Source organism: Anser anser (genome assembly GCF_964211835.1).
Source record: "Anser anser genome assembly, chromosome: 4".
Lineage (NCBI taxonomy): Eukaryota > Metazoa > Chordata > Aves > Anseriformes > Anatidae > Anser > Anser anser.
In genome coordinates this window covers 47,223,675-47,245,491 of record NC_139724.1, presented here as the reverse complement: position 1 = coordinate 47,245,491, position 21,817 = coordinate 47,223,675, and the positions used below count along the sequence as shown (strand labels likewise).

General features: G+C 39.8%; 1 protein-coding gene across 3 annotated transcripts in view; it reads left to right on the top strand.

Moving 5' to 3' along the window:
- The first annotated feature begins 999 nt into the window (after positions 1-999).
- PRKG2 (protein kinase cGMP-dependent 2) overlaps positions 1,000-21,817 on the top strand; it is a 29,349-nt gene continuing 8,531 nt past the window's right edge. For 2 of the 3 annotated variants that reach the window (XM_083835078.1, XM_083835077.1), the window contains exons 1-11: positions 1,000-1,129; positions 3,627-4,148; positions 10,635-10,801; positions 11,231-11,344; positions 13,919-14,024; positions 15,318-15,381; positions 16,423-16,500; positions 17,474-17,568; positions 19,150-19,218; positions 20,370-20,468; positions 21,230-21,380. In XM_083835078.1, coding sequence (XP_083691204.1) covers positions 1,101-1,129; positions 3,627-4,148; positions 10,635-10,801; positions 11,231-11,344; positions 13,919-14,024; positions 15,318-15,381; positions 16,423-16,500; positions 17,474-17,568; positions 19,150-19,218; positions 20,370-20,468; positions 21,230-21,380 — 1,494 coding nt within the window. In that variant the 5' untranslated portion in view covers positions 1,000-1,100. Of the gene's footprint in view, positions 1,130-3,626; positions 4,149-10,634; positions 10,802-11,230; positions 11,345-13,918; positions 14,025-15,317; positions 15,382-16,422; positions 16,501-17,473; positions 17,569-19,149; positions 19,219-20,369; positions 20,469-21,229; positions 21,381-21,817 lie in introns of those variants that run through there. The other variant, XM_083835079.1, reaches the window with a different exon arrangement.

Below are 21,817 nucleotides of genomic sequence, written 5' to 3'. Positions count from 1 at the left end.
AAAGTCAAAGGGGGATTTACAGGTGGGAAAATTGGCGTTTGCTCATGTGATGGAGTTGCCTTGAATATTTATGTCATTGATATGCCTATGTGGAGGTTTTTCGCCGGTGGGGCTGTCAGGATGTAGAAGGGAAAACAGGAGGGATTTCAGGGGCAGTGTGAAAACCACTGACTTAGGGTATTTCTCCTCCAGCGCTGGCAGCTTTGAGCAGCAATTCTGAGTTTGTGAGTGGGACAAAAAAGAATCTGAGGTGAATGTAAAGATGCTCCCAAGAGGAGAGGTGAAGTATAGAGGAGAAAAACGGAGACCCAGAGTCCTAGAGGCTACGGCTTGGGGTCAGACTGAGCCTGCCTGACAGCGCCAGTAGGAGCAGCGTGTGTGCAGCTCCTCGGCTGTTGTGAAATCCTTTCACTCAGCGTTTGGCACTGTTTGAGCCAGCGCTCCTCGAAGAGAAGAAGCTGTTTGGAAGCACCATGAAGGTACCTGCCGGGAGCGAACCACCCCTGTGAAACCGGGAGCCGGTGTGGAACAGGGGGCAGCCGCGGTGCTCCAGCCCGGCCGAGGACGGACCCGCGGACAAGCGAAGGGGCTGCAGCAGGCAGGAGGGCTGCGTGCCGGCACCCGGGAGCCGATCGGTGAGCGAGGGCTGCAGGATCCCTGCAGCAGCTCAGCCGCCCACCCGTGAGACACGCCAGGCCCTCTCTCCGGCCCAGAGCCCCCTCAGCACCGAGGCCCGGGCGGGCACTGCTGCTTCCCCGCCCGCCCCCGCCGCACCTCCTGGCCACCCGTGACGGGCAACGAGCACGGCGGGCGGCGGCTTTTCCACCCACCTCGGCTCTGCAGAGGCATCGGGCTGAGCCTGCCAGGTGAGAGCAGCCCCGCGAGGAGGCCGGGGGGGTGCTGGCAGAGGCACCGGCTCAGGGCTGGCTGTGGTTTGCGAGCAGCGCAGCCTGGGCACCCAGCGCTGGCTTGGGCTGAATCCGCCGGGTGGTCTGCGTCCTCCTCTCCAGGTAGGGTGAGCCTCCCCGCTCCCCAGCCCTGTCTCGGCCAGTGGTGGACCCACGGAGGATGTGAGATGCGTTGTAGGAAATGAACAGGGGATGCTCTCTTTTTGTCTCTTCGCTTACAGGTGAAGACTGCTCAAACCTTTGAGGTGTAATGTTTTGAGTTTTCTGTTAAATTACTTACTACCGTGCTGAATTAATTACCTGTCTGGCCTTTCTTGAGTCCTGTTGTATATGTAGCCTTGAGAGTTTCCTATACCAGCAGCCAATAAAGGGCACTGTGTGGAAACAGTAACATCTCAATGTTTGCTGCATTGTGCACTGCCTATTAATTTTGCACATGCGATGGGAGAAGTTCCTGTGTTTTCACTCTAGTTCATTTGTTACATTATAAACTTTAACCTCCAAGTCATCAGCTCTTTATTTGGTAAACCTGTTGTGCTGCTGCATTCAGTCTTCTTACTGTGTTTCTCTGTGCCTTAGGCATTCACCCTATCCTTTTTCAAAGGTCATTTTTTAAGTCTGTGATGGCCTTTTTGAAATGTGGTGAATGCTACTGCATGTAGTATGGGAGGCTGTTGTGTGTGATAGCAATATTTCCAGTAATCTTCATTTTTACCTATGTATCAAAACAGTTTAGTTTTATTGCGTGCTGAGATAGGATTTTTGGTTGAGCCATAGGCATTAACATACAGGTCCCTCTTGAGAGATAAATTGATTTGCTACCTTGATGTGCAAGTTGCTTAAATTCTCTTCTGCAGTACTGATTTATGTGTGATGAATTTTATTAACAGCATACTGCTGTCATCAAGCCAAAGCACCATGCAGCAAGACTTCTATAAAACTTAGTAAAATACTATATTGATAAGGCAAAGATTGGAATTCAAGGGAAAAAATCTTGTTTCACCTGAGACAGGTGTCTCCTGTGCTGTGGTGTTCTGCCTCTGCTACAGCAAGGTACAATTTAACAGGCTTCATCAGGAACCTGAGCAGGCTTTTTTTGAAAAACCTCTGTGTGGTGCTAAGGCCTGGGCAATACAGCCCTAAACTCATCCCTTCTCTTCCAGAGGAGGTCTCTGTAGGCTCAAACTACACCAAGCTGTGACCTGGCACTGTTGTGGTCCACACGTGGGATCTGTAAACAGGCATTGCTCCAAGATTGCTTCTGGCGTACAGTGGGTTAGTGACTGTTGAATACTGGACCACTAAAAGCAGTGTGCTAGTTCCCCCCCCCCCCCATATGCATGGATTGAATACGCTCGGACCTGAGCAGCAGATATTGCTTCCTTGCTTCTTTTAAAACAATAAAAGATACGCCAAAGCTTGTGTCCAGGGAAGAAGGTAGGTCACTTTGCAAACCTGCTGAATGCTGCTGATTGCAACAAGGGCTGGGAGAGCAAGTGTTCCAACAGGAATCCAAGCTCTTTTTTCCTGGTCACTTTTCCTGAGTAGATGACAGAGAGGAACAGTTTTCCATGAAAGTAGTAGAAAGCAGTAGCTGCTGTGACACTAACAAGCCTGAGCCAGCTTTTAATGTTTAAGAGCTACAGAACCAATGCCAGCTGCCTGCTGTTGGTGGGAGTACATCAGGTCAAACTGTGTTCAGCCCTCAATTTGTTATCAAAGGACAGTAAAGTTGCTGAAACTGTTGGAGTGGGTCCTGTATGAGGAAGGACTGATTAAGCTAGAACCCTTCTTTCTGGGAAAGAATTCAGACACACATTAAGGCAGAAAGGTAGGACAAAAGTTTGCAAAATAGCATAGAAAAGGTTAGGAGAGAGAATTTTTTCTGAAACTGGCTCCTCCTAACTTTGATTTGTACCTGGTTTTGTGCTGGAAAGACAAATAGGAGGAAGTTCTTCAGGCAAGCAACAGACCTATGCAATTCCTTGCCACAGTTTCTGCAGATTTGAGGTTTACAGGGGTTAGAGGGAAGACAGGACAAGTACAAGGAACAGAGATCCACTGAGGATTAAAAAATGCCTGTTGGCCTCAGTAATCTGAAATTTGGAACACCATTTCAATCAAGTAGGCTCTACAATTGTCCTGTTGATACCCTTTCATGGCGATCTCCTTATGGCCGCAGTTGGAGACAGTTTATGAGCCTGCCAGATCCTTGTTTCCTGGTCAGTATGCCTGTTTTTTAAAAAAATGTTATTTGCCCATATCTTTACTAAATCACACATTCTTTCTGCCAGACAGATGTATACCCACTCATTGAGTTTGTATGATCAATAGCTATTCCTCAATGGGAAAATGAAAGAACCTTTCTTTTTTCCATTTAGCATATTCCTTGATTCAACAATAGAACATGAACTTTTCTTCTTGATTGTTTTGCTTTTCTTGATTTTTTTTTCTTTATTAGGCTGATAGGAGCTTATATATTTCTTCAACAAACAGTGACAGCCACTTTTGCTTTGTATCTACCAACCCACCACCTCTTCTTTGCCCTGTACTTCTCTGGCTTTCAGGACTGGGAAGGATGAAAGCCCTCAGCTACAATGTTTACTGCAGTCTACCTCAAATTTAGCTGCCAGATAAATAATTACCTGCCCTTTAACAAAAATATTTTACTTCTGTCTGTGTAACTAAGTAATATTGCAAATGTGTTTTTGCACCTAGGTCTCTGGACAAAATGGGGAACTTGTCAATGAAACCCAAGCACCTGAGACAGCCAGATAGACATGTAGCAAACCTCTCTATTGGTTGTGCTGGCAACTATAAGTTTCTGAAGGACCCAGGTCTAGGCATCCATGTGACTGGGCAAGCTGATGCTCTTTGCAGCAGGGTGGTTGAACTGGAAAAGGAGCTGAAAAGAAAAGATGAAGAGTTGCAAGAGGGTCAAAGTCTCGTTGCTGAGCTTCAGGAGCAGCTGGCTATGCAGACTAAGGTCATAGCAGAACTCACCAAGGAACTTCAGAGCAAGTGTATACAGCTGAACAAGCTGCAGGATGTTATTAGTACTCAAGGAGAACACTCTCTTCAGCCTTCTCCATTTAGAGCAACTCCAAAGAATCAAGTCTCTGCTGACAGGAGGAAAGGAGCTAAGGAAGGTGTATCTGCAGAGCCAACAACACAGCTATATGATTTGAGCAAGCAAGCTAGGTTTTCCTTCGAAAAATCAAGAGTCCAAAAGGATTTCAGGTAAGCTTATTGCAGAGTGGTTGTATGTTTGTGTTACAGGAATATAGCTGCAATCCCAATGATATTGTCTTTGTGAAAAATTACAATTTCAGTACCCAGCTTTTTTTTTTTTGCATAGGTTTTGTCACTATGGTAGTTAGATGCTGGCTGGATTTCCATTTAGCTTTCAACCAAGAATCATCTGCAGCCCCCTAACTTCAGATCAAGTGGTGGGTGGCATCTTCGCTTTTAGCCCCTTCAGTATTTGTCTTTACTGTCAGCTAAGCAGAACCCAAGTCTCAGGTCCAGGTTTGCCTACTGCTTAAAGTTTAAGCTATTCTCTGGAGTACTGATGGGCAGAAGGCTGGATGTCTTCACATAGGGGCAGATTCTTAGTCCTGCCTTATGGATAGCTTAGGAAGGAGCAGGTGGCCTCAGTTCAAGTGCAGCGTAGACATCAGTTCACAGCTGTGTACTAGCTTTGTCAGCCTGGTGTCAACTCACTCGTGCAAAATATACACAATTTTTTTTACAGCATAATTAACCTGTTAGTAGCTTCCTCCTCTTCCCCCAGTTTCAGTCCTTGTTAAGGAACCCATTTTAACTTTTTCTGCTTTGAACCATTAAACTTCTAGCCTCTACAGAAGACAGAAGGAGCTGCAGTTGCAGCTCGCCTTGTGGACAATTTTCAGACTAGTATTCCTACCCATACTGCAGACCCTCTTTTACCTTACAGTTTAGGCCTATCCTGATTATCTGATTTAATATCATGATAGCCAGAAAATATGTGGACTGCAGCCAGCAACCAAAGTATCTCCTCTTTGTGGGGAGCTTTAGTATTTTGAGGAGTTCATGGCGCATTTGAACCTGTACTGCAGTAGAACTAGGAGTTATCAGGCTCAATGTAGTTGTCATCCATCCTGTGTTGTATCCTCAAAGCTATCTTTTGAACCTGAAAGGCTGCCTGAATTACCCTAAGGAGCTGAAAGCTTCAGCAAGCAGTGTTTTTCTGTGTATGGGAACTAAGGGAACTGTAATTACAACTTGTGATAAAATGTTATTACCTGTCTTCTCCTTGGCATAACCCTTGTGCTGAAGTCCACCAGATTGTTTTCTAGGGTGCTTTCAGAAGTAGAATTGTAATAATACTGCAGAGTGAAGCACAGGACAGGATGATCTACCAAGTGCAGCACAGACTTGACCATTCAGTACAAAAGCAAATATTGCAGCTTATGCAGTCTAAATGTAATGCTGATCATACAATAGATAAGAGCCAGGAATTTTCTGTCTTGATTCAGTGGCCGAGCAGTTCTAACACTGCCATTTTTCTTGAATGCCATCTTCATTTTCTTGTCTTCCTAAACAATGGCATGAAATGGAAAGGATAAAGCAGAACCGGTCTTTTCATTTTCCCTCCCTCTAATCTTTAACAATCTGGTTCAAAATAGTTATGGTAAGGCTCCCATAGATCCATAACAATTTAGAATACACCATTCCTGTATTGATTTGATCTTGACTTTAGTGGAAACAACTTTTTTAGTATTCACCCCAAAAGCACTAAGAACAGACCACCCTACTCTCCTCCCCACCATTTCCAGCTTTTATATTATTCTTTTCACCTTATTTCCTTCTGTTCAATGCTATCCATGTTTCCTTTATTTACACTTCATTTTTTATTTTAATGGCCATCACGGAAGATGAGAATTCAACTTTCATTTGTCTGCTAATTACTGTCCTGAGTATAAGTAATTTTATAGTGAAGTTGAACTCATCATTTGTTTCATTACACACTGCTAGTAAGTGCATCAACTCTGCCAGAGTAATTAGCATGAGAGAACTAGCTATGTGTTCTATACAAAAAAAAAACATTGCTCCCTAAGCTGAACTGAGAAAAAGTAATAAATAAATAAATAAATTTGGAAATGCAACCAAAACTTCAGCTTTAACATTAAATATTAATGGAAAATTTGTTGTAGCAGACTCAAGAGCTCACGTGAACTTATTTCTTGGCAGGATTATGAATGAAGAAAAGCATATCATAGAATCTTAGAGTATCTTTATTAAATCAGAAGAGCTAGAATTAGGAAAAATGATTTCTAGGGTATCCTAAGTATTCGATAGATCATGCCAGAGATTAAATTACCTTTTCTTACATTATTAAACTCAAATTCAACTTCATATTTTACCCATTGTTCTTAAATTACCAAGTAATCTTCCATAATTAACCATTTTCTAGATCTATTTTTGGTAGGACATAAAATGGCAATATATCTATGTTTTACTTGTAGATCTAGGGACATAGTCCAATAGTTACTAAGACAATTAAAAAGCTGATTATGGACTCTTAATAGCATTACAGCAATAAAACTTACATTTTTTAAGTGGTGCTTTGTAGTAGGGATTTTTTTTTTTTTTAAGTCTAAGAAGTAATGTAAAAGCATGTCAGAATAGTTCTGGTTTTATATACACTTAGAACTGTCTCCAAGAGTTCATGTCTTTCTGGCTGAGGTTCTGAAACTTTAGTCTGCATTATGGGCAGAATTCTGTTATGCAGTCGAAGTGACTTTGTTCAAATGTCTTGGGATTTGAAAGACTAGAAACACCAAGAACTGGTGCCTTGAATTAATATAAGTGCAGTACACTATCAAAACCTCATTTCCTGTGGAATAACGCTCAAAGGGCATACCCAAAATATTTTATTCATTTGCAAGTTGGCATATTTTTTTTTCTGTTGCAGTCAGTATTTGTTGGATTTATGTCTTTTGGACAGCTTTTAGACTCAGACAGAATGTTTAGTACCTTTATCAAAAAGCTATTTTATAAACTCACATACATGATATGCACCAAGGGAACAAATTAGATTTTACCCAATGAATCAAGTAATGGGTGAAGACTTCGCTCAGACTTCTGGGAAGAGGTCTATCTTTTGATGCAATAGTGGCCAAGCTATCTTTTGATCTTCCAAATGCTTCAGAAGCATACAGAAGTGAGGAAAGTACCAGAAGTGCTAGAGGCATAGTAGTGCTGTGTCCACCACCTAGGTAAGCCTGTGATACACGTGCACTTGTTGAAGTCATCCCCTTGCAATTGAGATAAAATGCCTAGAGGTTCAAGCATTTGGTTTTCTTACACAGGTCGTAAATACTTCAGGCAGGTCTAATTCAAACAGTTGGCATTCATGAAAGGACAAAGTCTAACCTTGACTGTCTACGGAGTTCTGTCCATCGTGTTTAAAAAAAAAAAAATGTTTCTTTATCCTAGCAGTGGCTATAGGAGCTTTTAGAGTTGTTAATGTAAGCAGCTGCTTCCCCTTTACAGAGTAAGGATTTAATGGAGCCCTGGGGGGAGAATAAAAACCTATCTCACACTTAACAGTTATGTCTCCTGCCAGTCAATACCAACAGAAATCCAAGATCTCTCATCACTAGGACAAAGTTAGATTGAGAGAAATCAGCGCTCCCTGAACTATGTCATACCCTTAACCTGTGGGATGACAGGTATCTCCTCGGGGAGGAAATTAACTACTGTTCACAGAAAGATGTTTTTGAACTGTCAAATGGTATTTATGGGGGTGTGACTGTTTTGAAAAGGGCCGCATGGAACATTGGTAAAATTGCTAACAGCAGGGAAGGGAACCAAGCCTGTACAGAAGCGCTACAGCAAAGCTCAAGCAGTGTAGTAAAGGAAAGTCCTGCTAGTGGTGGGACCCAGAAATACCTCAGGAACACCAGAACAGTTGTATGGAGCTGTGCATCCCCTTTTTAGCCTCTAGAAAGAACAGTGCAGTAACTGGTACAAATATAATATCAAGTGTCACCTGTCCTTTCAGGACAAGTAATTATTTCCAGCAGATCTTAAAGCTAAGGTAGGTGTAGGGGAAGCAGAGAAAAACAAAACAATATGTACTGTGCTGGATGCCTATGAAATGAGCAAGCAACTGATTGAAGAGCCTGAGGCATGATTATGATACTTCTAGGTCCTTTGCTTAGTAGCCCACTGCACTTCCTGAAACAGCAGCATCAGAAGATTCAGTATTTCTGCAAGCTTTAGTGCTTGCTCTTAAGTATCAGTTTATAAGCCATTACTGTATTTTATTGCAGTATAATGTGCATGATGCAGGCCAGGATAAATTAAATAAGCAAGGTCATTTTCAGCAGAAAATCAAGTTAGAGACTATATTCTAATAATGCTGTTGCTTTCAGAAGAAGCTAAATTATTATCTCTATTTCTAAACACAGTCTTAACCATTACTGCTTGATTTTATTTTCTTGCCTCTTGTCATTACCATTACTGATTTTCAGACATTATATGCCTAGTAACATGTTAAATCTACTTTTGTTCATTCCTGATTTCCCTCAGGAAACTTTCCCACATTACCTGCGTTTGATGAAAGCTTTGCCTTGTTTTACAAATAGAAGCAAGAGGAAACCTTAGATGCTCCAGAAAGCTGTGAAGGTGTTAATTTTGTTAGGCAGTTTGCCTACACCAGCATAATAGGAACAAGGGGACTTGAAAGCAGAATGTAACTTTCACTGCAGCAGTAAGAAAAATCACTCAGCAATTCCTTAAAAGATTTATCAATGCAGCGTTTGTTTAAATGCATTCACTTCTGGCATGCATTCAAAACACTACAAGGCTTTTTACAGGAAGCCTTTGACCTAGAGCATGTGTCAGTCAATCAGACTTCACAGGCTGCCCAATGTGTATATAGAGCCAGCTTTATCTCAGTTGATCGCTCATTGTTAGTCAGTTCAGCCAGCTTTGATTTTTCCACATTCTCTCCTTCTTAAAATCCAGCCACTGAGATCTTCTATCAGCTGGAAAAATACACTGATCTTGTCTTTGCAACATCCTTTTCTATATCAACATTTCCCACTCCAGGAGATAGTGCAGAGACAGCATTGCAGGGAGCAGTAAGGACATGGCTGGTCCCCAGGGAAAAGCAAGCCAGGAGCCACAGATGACCACACAGCACCCTCACTGACCATCCCACAAGGGACAGACAGGTTAGGCAGAACAGGGTGGCGATGGCAGCATCCAGCATAAATCCCATCCAAGAAGCAATCAGTCCAACTGCAAGCTCTATCCAGGAAACATAAGCAAAGTACTTACAGTGTGGTGCCAAAATCCCTCTAAAAGAAAAAATCAATCCCTATAACATAGCTCAAATAAAACCAGACTTCCCGGGCCTGAGCGTAAATAGAGTATGCAGGCCAATGGAGCAGTGGGTGCGTGGATGGGGGTCCCAGGTGAGGATGGTCAGGGTGGTGATGGCCTGTTACTGCCAGCAGTGGGGTCCTCGAAGGCTGCTCCTTGAACTCTGGTGTGCCTACTTTACATGCCTTTTGTCTGACTTTTGTGAATACCCCAAAGCTTTTCCAAAGACATTTCAATGAAACCACCCTGTATAGTTGTACTTTGCAAAGGGCATGCTTAGGGAAGACTTCTCCCCTGTCTGCTCCTTCTTAAGGAGACAGGGCCAGTTTGTCATCCCAAATGGGCAGACCACTACCACACTTTTACACAGATAGGAGCATTTATGCTGGTTTTTGTCATCCACGCAGAGGAAGTGGATACAGCAGAGGTAGGCAGAGTTTTGTGTGTAGGAAGATAGAGGACAAAGAGCAGTGCGGAAGGGAGCTGCATTAATCCCAGCCCTCATCCCTGCCCACCCCTTACACCCTCTATCCTGGGCTTATTGTGCAAATGTGGGGACAGTGTTCAGCAGGTACTCTGCAAGCTGACCTTTCCATGGTGTCCCACTCATAACTTAGTTTAGTAGCTATGAAAAGGGAATGCCATAGGATCAATGGCCTTTTGCAGGTTCAGGGCAAGTTCTCTGTAGTCAGTTGTTTAACCGCAATCATTTACAGCTTGCTTCATTTTTCCCACCACCAATGTCTTTTAACATGTTCCTAAGAACCAGCAGTGCCTGTTAATCATGCTTTGGCATACTTTTTTTCCTTGCTGCTTACCTCACTACAAAGGAGAAACTCTTCATACCATCAGTGTTGAATTTAACTCTGTTACTATCTTCGGTGTTTTGTTTCTGCTGGCTATTAAGAACAAAATACACTGGAATGTTAGAAAAGTGGACCTGATTTTATAACAGGTTGCCATTCCTGTACAGGCAGAGGTATGTGAAGACATACCTTTCACATTTCATTCCTTCACATAAGCAAGGCTGTATATTTTAGTCATGCATTGCAGAAAGAACACGGTGAGAAACAGTGCGAAACATCTGGGGAGCGTGCCTTCTACTTGGAGCCTTTTCACATCTAACATGATGCTTTCTTTGTTGGGATTATGCAGGAGGAGAGAGGCCATGGTGTGGCACTGCTTCTGGGATGCATGTTAGTTGCAAGGATTGTAATATGCATAATTGATACTGGTCATGTTTTCAGTGTTAGAAATTAGACGAAGCATGTTGAGAGGAATGAATGCCTGGTGAATAATATATCCCAGCAGTGCTTGATCTTTGACACTTTGCTTTTTGATCGAAACCAGTGAGAAGAAGCTCATCACAGACGCCCTGAATAAAAATCAGTTCTTGAAGAGACTGGAGCCTCAGCAGATCCGAGATATGGTGGAATGTATGTATGAAAGGACTTTCCAGCAGGGGAGTTATGTCACCAGACAGGGAGAGCCAGGCAATCACATTTTTGTGCTCAAAGGTGAGTACTGCTTGCTTGTACAATGCGTAAGTGCTAAAACCAGGAAAATAATTTATAAGTCTTTGCAAGAGACAGGAATGTTGATATCTGCATTCCTAAATGACTCATGCTGGCCCCACTGAGGGCAATGCAAGTTTTATCTGTGATTTCTGTGAAACACTGAAACAACAAAAAGTACCCTAGAAACTTGAACCTTGATTTAATGCTATTTCCTAGTAAAATAAATTGGAGTGTTTCTTTCAGCTCTGAAACTTAGAGGCCAGGAGAGGCTGGTTTGTACCTGCATTTCAAGGCACTGTTTGCATCCTTGCTGCTCCCATTTCTGTGCTTGAGGGAGTGGTGAAGCCAGAAATGCATTGATTTACTTTCCCTCCTTTCTGTGGAACAGAGCTCAGATTTAATGCATATTATCCTGATGATTTTTGACAGAGGGCAGACTGGAAGTCTTTCAGCAGAATAAACTCCTCTCCTCAATACCTGTGTGGACAGCATTTGGTGAACTAGCCATTTTATACAACTGCACACGGACAGCTTCTGTGAAAGGTATACAAAGTGTATTATAACAACATGGTGTGGACTATTGTGAGGTTCCTGTTATATCCAGTTTATCTTTGAAATTGTCATTTAATAGATGTCAAAATCCTAATTCAAGAGGTAATAGAGTATGTAGGAATTACTGTTGTACTTTTTTGTTTCCAAATCATTAAGTTATTGAGTCTCACCAAGATCCCTTTACATGTTGCATTTGTGACTGGCATTAAGAAGAAGGTTGAGTTTGATTGTGAAGAAGATAAGGAATTGCTAGGTGAGACATCCTGCTTCTCCATGGAAAATACTGGCTCTTGCTTAGTGTTTACTGTCTGACCAGGATAGAGGTCAGTGCTGCTGGGATACAAATATCCATCTTCCTTTATTAGACTGGGTATTAATTCATTAAATATCCCTAGATTCCTTTTCTAGCCTGCCATATTATTCTGTGACAGACCAGTAAGTGACCACATAGGGTTTTCATTCCTCATCCCCATTTTTCCAGTCTCCACCATTCTGTGAAAATAACTTGTGTTTGGAGGCTTGTTTCTGGCCTCGTCTCAACTGAGGAACCTTGAACCACCAGTAAGTATGAAGAGTTCATGTTTACTTAAAAGGGAGCAAATGGAATAAAACAGAAGTTGTTTGCTTTAAAAGCTTCTGGTCTTTCTTCCTGCACCCAATTTAAGTACTTAATCATTGCTGGCTATGTAGATGGAGTAAGCTCCTGTAATCTTTTTTTTTTTTTTTTGTGGCTGCCTGATAAATAGAACAGCATCACTAATGTGATTAGTTTTTGTACTAGCATTTGAATATGTTCCCTATTTTTCTTTTTTGCATGCTGTATAGTATTAGCATTGTAAAGTGATGTTTCAGCATAGTAAGATGTCATGCTGTTTTGGATCTTTATTAGTGTGAATTGTTTTTGAGGTAGGACAAGGTCTCTCCAACTGTTGACAAGAAAGGATATTTGTATACTTAAAATCCCTCCAGAAACCCACACCTCCCCACTAGCTTTCCTGTGTTTCCTTGTGGTGAAGGAAGAACGCTGCAATGCCCAAACCGAGCACAACTAGCAAATACGTAGGCGAAAACTCTGATGTGGATGCTGGATCTAGTCAACCCCCTTACCTGCAATGTTTGAAAAATGACAAGCGAAGGAGTTTAGCCAGACAGCATTTTAATGACCATGGTTACCCAGCAGCATCTTTATATGCATTAGCTGTATTTGAAACTGAGAACAAGATTTACTGCTGTGTTTCTTTCTAGATTCCTCTTTCTGTCTCATCTTTGAAATTGCAGGTTTTTGTTTGTTTGTTTTCTAGCTATGTCATTGGTTTATTTAGTTAAGGTACAAGATACAGGAGATGGAAAGCTTTCATACTTTCCATATTTTCTTCATGGAAAGTAAACTGAAAGATATTGTTTAGGAGAAAACCAAAACCAAAACAAAACCTTCGGTCTCCCTTCCAGCATCCAGAAATATTTTTTGAGCTCTTTTAATATATGTCAGTTAAGAGTGTATGTGTACATCAGGATTAAGTACAGTGACTGACAACTGACCTGTGCATCTTTTTAAACCTAGCATTTTTCTTTCCTGTAAAAATGGCTTTATGTTTCTGATAAATAGTTAAACTGGGGAAATAAGTTGTTCTTTTTTTTTTTTTTTCTGTAGCTTTCTGTAGCATTTATCCCAGAGAAAAGTTTTATTCCTTCAACTTACAGAAGGAAAACTACTGAGTACAATGTAGCATCTTGAGAGAGAGAAATAGAGAGAGATTAAATTAAATAGAATCACCATATTTTGCTGAAAGAAATAAAAAGTGCAGTGTATTCTGTTGTGTCAGTGACTGCACACAGAGGCCACTTAGTGGTTTGCATCTTTGATGCTGGGTCTTGTGGACATTTGCTGCATTAATATTTTTATTACCTTCCTAAATATAATCAGTAAACTGTAAGATTTGTTTTGATTGCTCTTCTTTCCCTTAGAAAATGGTTAAATTAGAGGAAAAAATGTGTGAAGATCATAGGATTAAATGAAATTACGTGAATTTCTTGACCTCTGTTATTCCTATCTTCTTGCATATCTCACAAACGTTTGCATGTAATCAATCTGAATTAGAGATGGATCTGAGCCATAGTATTCAACATTTATATCATACATTTATGTCACACACACTTCAGCCAACTCTTCTTCTTTCAAGTCATCTGTTTTACAAATTACATTGGAGTTTTCAAGTGCAAAGTCTATCCATGATTAGGAATAGATTTTCATGAGCATTCAGCCCTGATTATGCCCATAGCAAATGGCTAGTTTTTCAGGGTTACTCACTCCATGGGGCTGCTTTGAAAGTGCACACTGAAGGAGCCATTTGGAAATCTAAGCCTTATTTTAGTGAGGGTTACTTATGTGGGAGCTGGATTCTTTTAAAAGTCTGATTGCAATAGGTGTTGCAGGTTTAAAAATTTGTCCTTGGGCAATTTGAAAAGGCTAGTCTATTTTGTACCATGGCCTGATACTGTAATATCTGCCACCAGATCATAATGAAACATTGTTGATTTGTTTGGTTTTATTTTGTTTTCTTAAAGCAATCACCAATGTAAAAACATGGGCATTGGACAGAGAAGTGTTTCAAAACATCATGAGAGTGACAGCACAGACAAGGCAAGAACAGTACAGAAGCTTTCTTAGAAGGTAAACCTAATGCATTTGTGTTTTCTAAGTACTGGTCTGAGCTACTTGGTAAGGTGCACAATAGTATTGTGCTTGTCTGTCTTACAAAGGGACAGAAAAAGAGGTGCATTAAGGAATGCAAAGGGCCTTAATAACCTGAATATTTATCTCTTTCAAATTTTTAGGATTCACATAATTATTTTGTTTATTTTGACTGTCTTTATCTATTGCATTAGGAAACAGCAGTATCTGCTTGATGAAATGCATGCTTTTAAGTAATGGAACAAATGTATAGGCAGGTTACATGGCTAGAAGTTAAAACAATGTTTTCAATGAAGACAGTTAATGAAATCGTCCTACTAGAAGTTCATTTGCTGTTGGAGTAGATTAAATAATATATTCTTCATCCCTTGGAGACTTGAATATGAGAACTACATATCTTTATTTATGAACTCTTTCCAATATAAATTACTAGGAAATCTGTAGAGAGGTAAAGGAGAATAATACTATCTCCTACGGGGAATACTGAGAGATGTGCAGTCTTTTTCCTTTAGAAGAAATTACGTTAGAGGTTCCAAATCATAATTAGCTGATTTCATATTTTCTTTTCCTTTAAAAAAGCATCGCCATTCTGATATGGTTTCAAACTGAAATCTCAAGCCTGGCCTTGCATGTCTTTTTGCATCCACTGCTTGTCTCCATCTTTGATTTCCATCAGTATTTCTTTGTTGAGCCCAGTAGCTAGAGAGCTCCACGATTTCCAAACTTTTACTAGTCAGAGTGCTACGGAGGAGAGGTTTTTCCATTCTTAGCAGCAAGTTCACTAAGTCATCACTGTAGCTGAATTCTCTTTTAATAGTTATAAAAGTAATAGTGAAGTTTCTAACTTTGTCTGATTTCGCAGTCTCTGCAGTGCTTTTGAAAATACATTACTGGAGTATTATAGTGTCTTGTTTTTGCAATGAGTGGATTCTGTATGACTTAATTTTGAATTTGGGCCATGTGCCTGCTAGAGCTTTTTCTACCTAACAAAGTACAAAGGTGATTTACAAACTAAGCAATATTTGCTACATTTCTATAATTGTGCAAGTTCTACTTACCTAAAAAGCAAGATGTGAGAATGTTTCAACCTTTCAAATAAAGATTTAGTGCATGTTTTATATTATGTGTTTTGTATCACAACACCAGTTTAGCTAGTTATAAAGTGTGATTGTACAAATTCTATAATGAGAAGAAATCATGTAAAAAAAGTGGAAAAAGTGTTAGTCATAATTTTTTTGTTTTTTTTGGCTTGGCATTTCTGTTTTCTGGTAGTGTGTCTCTCCTAAAAAACTTACCTGAAGATAAACTAACCAAGATCATGGACTGCCTGGAGGTGGTAAGATACTGTTAAGTTTTCCTGAACAGTATTCAGTAAACTTTTAAAATAATGAATAATAAGTAGGTTAAAAAAAAAAAGATTATCTTCTTTTAATATGACAGTATTTTTGAAGTGGTCAGAGTGGATTCCAAATACCAACATTTAGTGGCATATAACGAAGTTATATCTTTGGCATCTAAGAAGTCAAGCAACTAGTTAAGAGCATATTCTGTCTATCTTATATTAGGATTAAGCACATAGTTGCTGTCCAGTTCTCTGATTCGTTTTTGGTAATCATGCTTTACTGGCATACAATATGGATACGTAATATTTTCATTTGCCTTGGAATACATACACTGCAAAATGTAAGGGAAAAAAGACCTGTCTGTCTTAGGGATGCATCTGACAACAGCATTTGGAGGTAAAGTTTAGGTATATAGTCGTAGCTGTGATGTTTTCAAAGAGCAGTGGTAGCTATTGATATTATTTGTATTGGGAAATTCTTTAGGAACTCCAGTCTTGGAACAGTTCTACGAATAATTGGAGGAGAAGAAAAAATTAAGTGGATTTTTAACAAATCACTAAACTGAAAGTTATCATGGAAAAAGTTCTTGACTGAAAGTTAAAGAATAGGGCAGTGAAGGCGGGATTCCTTAGCAGAGACAGAAAAGCTGGTGTTTTGGTAGCTTGGAATAGATGATTTAGGCACTGCCGCTGAGGTGTCAAGCCCCAAATTACTTTGAAAATGGGACTTGGATTTGGAACTCTTTTAACAGCTTTTTATATTTTATCCTCATTTTTTCCCTGCTTTGTAGGGATGATACCAGTGCTAATATTTTTTGTTCCATAGTACTGCATTTAGATATGTTACAGATCAGCCACCAAGCTTTACACAGTGGAATGCTTGCATGTTATTATGGGACACAACCTATGCTGGAGTTAGGAAGTTAAACATCAATGGAACATTGAGACATATTGACAGCTCTGCAAATAATCTGATTTATCAAAGAAGCTAATGATATATCAGGCAACATTGTCTCTCTCTTTATCACCCAACAGGAGTACTATGACAAGGGAGATTATGTTATTCGGGAAGGAGAAGAAGGAAATACCTTCTTTATAATAGCAAAAGGAAAGGTAAGATGTAATAAAACAAACTTATAACAAATACAAACACTGGTATTTCAAAAGCTATCTTGAGGGGTGTGGTCTTCGGTAAAATGTGTTCAGTTGCTTTTATGTTCACAATGCTGTGATAAAAGCCTGGACTAGTATTGCAAAGATGGGAACCTTATTTTCTTTGGAAATGAAGCCATGTTGTACTGTTACAACGTAATTCAGGTATGTTCTGAAGCTTCTCAACTCTGTAGCAAAGATGTAATGTCGTTTTTTTTTTGTAAATGAGATTTGATCCTCTTTCTTCTGCACATTTCATTATCTGACAGGTTAAGTAGACCATTTTACAGTCCAAACACCAGTAGGAGCCATGTTTTACTTATTCGTTGTATTTATTTCATGATTTGGCAATCCAGGAAACTCATTTGAAACAGTAAAGCACTACTTGAGGAACTAAAGAATATAATTTGCTTCTTCCAATATTTTAAACTATATTGGTGCTCAAATATGTGGTATGATAAAATATTTTTTAAAAAATGCACACAAATATAAAACTCTGATTATTTCATAAATTCTCAGGGATGATTTATTTGTAAAGGTACAAAATGTTAGTTAATATTTCTGCATGCTGTTTAACTGAGAAGCCAAAAAGATAATATGATGTCTGCCCACTGTGGGAACCTGAAGTATTTTTCTTTTTTCATTGAAATTGGATTTATTTTGCTCTTATTTTGCTTTTAAAAGGTGTAATGAGAAAATGTTAGAGGATGAGAAATAATAAATAAGTTTGGTTTTGCCATTTCAGCAAAAATGTGGGAAGGGCTGCAGGATGTTTACTGGTTTTAATTTTTGAGAGAAAGTAGAAATTACATTTATCTGTTAAATACTGCAGCTTCACTGAGTTTTAAGAATTTATGAAATATACAGAAAGAAGGGGAAACCATGGGATGCTTTGACTTTTACCTTCCTAACTTTTTGTTCCTGTCCTTTCAAGGTGATAGTTACCCAGAGTACTGCAGATCACTCACAGCCTCAGCTGATCAAAAGTCTACATAAAGGAGATTACTTCGGAGAAAAGGCTCTCATTAGGTTAGTTCTCACTGTCTGGTGTATAGTATTTCAATGGATATGTCACTGTGTCAGATTGTACACTTCATGACTGTTTTGAATATAATCTTTGTTTTGATTGAAATGCCAGCAGGTCGAGGCAATGGCTGAATTTGTCTTAATATGTTTTTTGTTTTCAGAAAAGACTTTAAAACTTACACTGTCATTTACCTTTTTTTATCCTTGAAAAAAATAATAAATTGCTGGCCCTCTCTGCATTGTTGCTTTTTATTTCTAAAAAGCTGTGATGAAAAATTGTTGTTTCAGGCTCTCTATGACTCCTAGCATGGATAAGTTCAATTGTTAGGAATACAGAGAATATGTGACCTATGAGCCAATAGCTTCTTCCTAGTAAATGTTTTCAGGCTTTCATGAGCTGTCAGAAGGTCTTGGTTTATTATTTCTGGGCTCCAGATAATTTTTACCCACACTGCTGCATTACGTGATGCCAGCCCTGTTTTGAAAGAGTACTTAAGTTCTGGCTTCTGGGGATCTCTTCCTGATAGAATTTTTGTAGTGGATTGTAGTGGCTAGTGAAGTTGCTGTGGTCACTCATTTAATTTTAAACCTGTGTTGGATAGCACTTGCAATAAATAAATTAAAAACTTCTAAGCTTTGGAGAACTTCTTTGTGCTCAGTATCTTGAGCATTCCCTTTCTTTAGTTTATTTTCTCTGTGCTTTGTTGGCCTTTAGGAACTGCTCAGGGTATTGGGGGCACTCACGTCTCATAGGCTACATTAAGACTTTGAAAAGATCTTTCTTTTTAGTAACCAACTGTATGAGTAAATTCACATAGGACATAAATATTTTATAGTAAGCTTTCTTCATTCCCTCTCACAACTGAAAATATGACAAGTATGAATAATGCGCAATAAACTCCCAAATACATTTGGATGTAAAACAGCCACTGGGAAGTTGGGCCAAGAGAAGAAAACTGCACCTCTTTTTACAGTTCAGATTGTTGTGTTGTTTCACATGTAGGCACTCACGTGTGTGATTGGGCAATAAGCAGTATTGTAACAATCAGGCTGATGGAAAAGGAATTACTTCTTAAGAGGACGTTTACAGAAATGAAATTAAAATATTTGCATACAGGCTACTAAACAACAACAACGAAAGATTGAAGAACTTAGAAAATACTCAAATTGATAAATAAGTTTCTGGGCACCTTGGCATTCCTTTCTATGAATATTTATGTGGATGATTGAGTGGAAAATGTTTGGTGTGTGGAATGTTTTATCTCTGAGGATCAGTTCTGAAATGCATAGTTAATCTGTTTGAATGCTATTTACATCTCCACCTAATTTTCTGGGAGGTTTCTAAAGAGTCATGATTCAAACCCTATTGAAGTGGGAATACAAACTGTGCTAAACAATAGTAAGGACCTGTAAAATGCTAGAATTGTGTATTTGGTTCAGCAATATTAATACAAATACAACCTACAGAGGTCTTGCAGGAGTTTCACCTCTAGCAGCTGTTACCCTCTGTGAATAAGTACAGTGTGAGGTATTTCAAGGATTTTGATATGCTTCTGAATTCTTCTAATCTGTTTCAATTCTTAGTGATGACGTCAGATCAGCAAACGTTATTGCAGATGAATATGATGTGGAGTGCCTTGTTATAGATAGAGAGTAAGTATCATGCTATGCTTTAAGGAATGATCTGCATTCTTTTTAGGCAGAACAACAGTAAGAAGTAACTTCAGCATGAGCACAACCACAATGTTTTCTTAAGTGAGTACTGAACAAGTGGTTATACTTTTGGTATTCTGAGCTGTGGTCATGCTTTAGACATAGACCTAATGAAGAAAGGCTCACAGAAGGTGCACGGAGGGAGCAGAGAAGCTTAGGAGTAATTCAGTTATTCTTTTCTTTCTCTCCTCATGGTGGTGATGTTTGACATTTAAGTAATATTCTTTGGCTCAGGGGACAGCAAAATCCCTCACGTCCCTGTTTTGGGTATGTTCATTTGTCAAGGGGATCGTGCAGCCCAATTTGCTGGTTTTGTCCAGTAGAGGCCAATTGCAGACTTTCTAAAGTAGAAAAAATGGAACAGTTGGAGGATACAAGGAAGAAGATTCCCAGTGGAAAGCAAAACAGCAAACCCACATTTCTCAGGGCTAACTGCTTCAAGGATGCCTCCTTGGAACGTGGACAGCCACCCTCATTTTCCTTGCTGAATCCCCAAAAGGGTCCTGCTGAGGGCTAAGATTCTGGCCCAACCCAGGAATTGACGTCTTGGGCTGTGAATGCATTTTCTTCTTTAGTTCTTTAGCTTGTTTAAATGGGTTAGAAAGAAGCATGCCAGAAGCTGGTGGTACATCATTCCCACTGTGCTGTCACTCACCTGTGAAGAAGGAGAGGTGATATCAGTTGCTTTGGCACTGCATGCCCAGGGTTCAGTCCATTGGAGGGAAGGAGTGACAGCCTAGACTCACACTACGCTAGTTCTTGTGGTAGGGATAGTGGAACCACGCTTAATAATCGGTGTCTATGAGAGTCAAACTATGTCCAGCCTGCTCTGAATTATTTCAACATAACAGGAAATGATCTGAGATCAGGTGCTTTGTCCCCCTACCCTTTGGCAAACCAAATTTGGTACTTCAGTGGGTTAGCACCTCATCAGATCTCTTAAAATTTTTACCATCTAAATAATAGGGTCAAGTTCTGCCTGGGTCATGGCTTAGGGGCAATGTAAAGTCCTGATACAGCAACACAGATTTTGGTTTCTTTCTCTTTCCATAGTATGTACAGTAGTTCATACTGTTTCATTGGGGTTTTAGGACATTTAATCAAACCGTTGGAACTTATGAGGAGCTCCAAAAATACCTTGAAGGCTATGTGGCTAACCTGGCCCGGGCTGATGAAAAGCGACATGCAAAGTAAGTCAGATCATTTGTTCTTCTTCGTATCTTCTTCAGTAGATAATCACAAAAATAACCGATAGATATGTCAGTAAAATCATGGATGGTAGTTGATGGAGACAGGCCTTTGGGAACGATAGGAATCACTACACTAAAACTGTGTAGGTATGCTTATTGAGTCCATGGAGTTTTCTTTTCTGAAAATTAGAGTACATAGAATCTCAGTATATTGACTTCCAACCAAGAACTAACTCTATCCAAAGAAAACTGAACACAGAAAAGTGAAAGTGTTTTCAAATGATGGACTTACCTTTTGCTTTCTGATGGTAAGTTGACTGGTAAAACCACTAAAGGTCAACCTCAATCCCCAAAGGAGTTAATAAAGCTGTATTACTGTACAAAAGATAAATTGCCATTTCCAATAGAAATAGGCAGACATAGAAGAAGCAGTCTATTTTTGATGTTTCAGCCAAGCAGTAGTGTGGTTAAAGGGTTTGCTTCTAATGGTGGACCACACCTATTTTTTCTGTGCCTCTGATTTCAGCCTAAGCACTGCTGGAATAATAGCAGAGTATGTTTTTCTCCTGTGTAAAAATATAGCTGCACTTCTGTTTCTGCTAATTCTGCTTGAACTGTTACACAGTCCTAGAGAAATTTCTTCTCCAAATTGAGAAGAAATTTTGCCTCTCCTCTCCTCTCTTTTTATAGGAGTATTAGGGTACTGTGATACACGTTGCTGGCAAGGAAAGCGTTAACCTATGTTAATTGTCTTAATGCAGAAGAAGATCCTTCTGTGGACAGTCGACCAAAGAGGTGACCTTGGAGATGATACAGCTGCAGGAGAAAGTAGCCCAGTTCTCTTCTTCCCCATTCCAGAATTTAGAAGTTGTCACAACTCTCGGTGTTGGTGGGTTCGGAAGGGTTGAGCTTGTAAGAGTTTGTTTTAAACATATTCAAGTAGTTCTCTTTCTTAAATAATTGATTTAGGTGCTGAAAGATGTGGAGGATTTTAACATTTATTCTGCATGATGTGATTCCCAGAGATAATTCTATATAAGGCTTGTTAAACGGTGTTTTCAGGACTTAGATGTTCAAAAAACCAAATCCACTCTTGTGTGCTTTCATCTCTTGTTGTTAAAAGTATCTTCCTCATCACTATACGTATATTCATCAGTTTGCGTGTGTGACATTTACCGATGTGCCTACCTGCATCGTGTCCCCTGAATTGCAGGTCCTTTCCCCAGATTCTGCCTGAAGTTATCTCCAGGGTCATGACATAGCCTTTGTTGTTGGAATTGCTTTGTTATGCCCAACAGCTACAGGAAACAGTGTGATCTGATTCTGAGCTGTGTTCATTTTGAATTTTC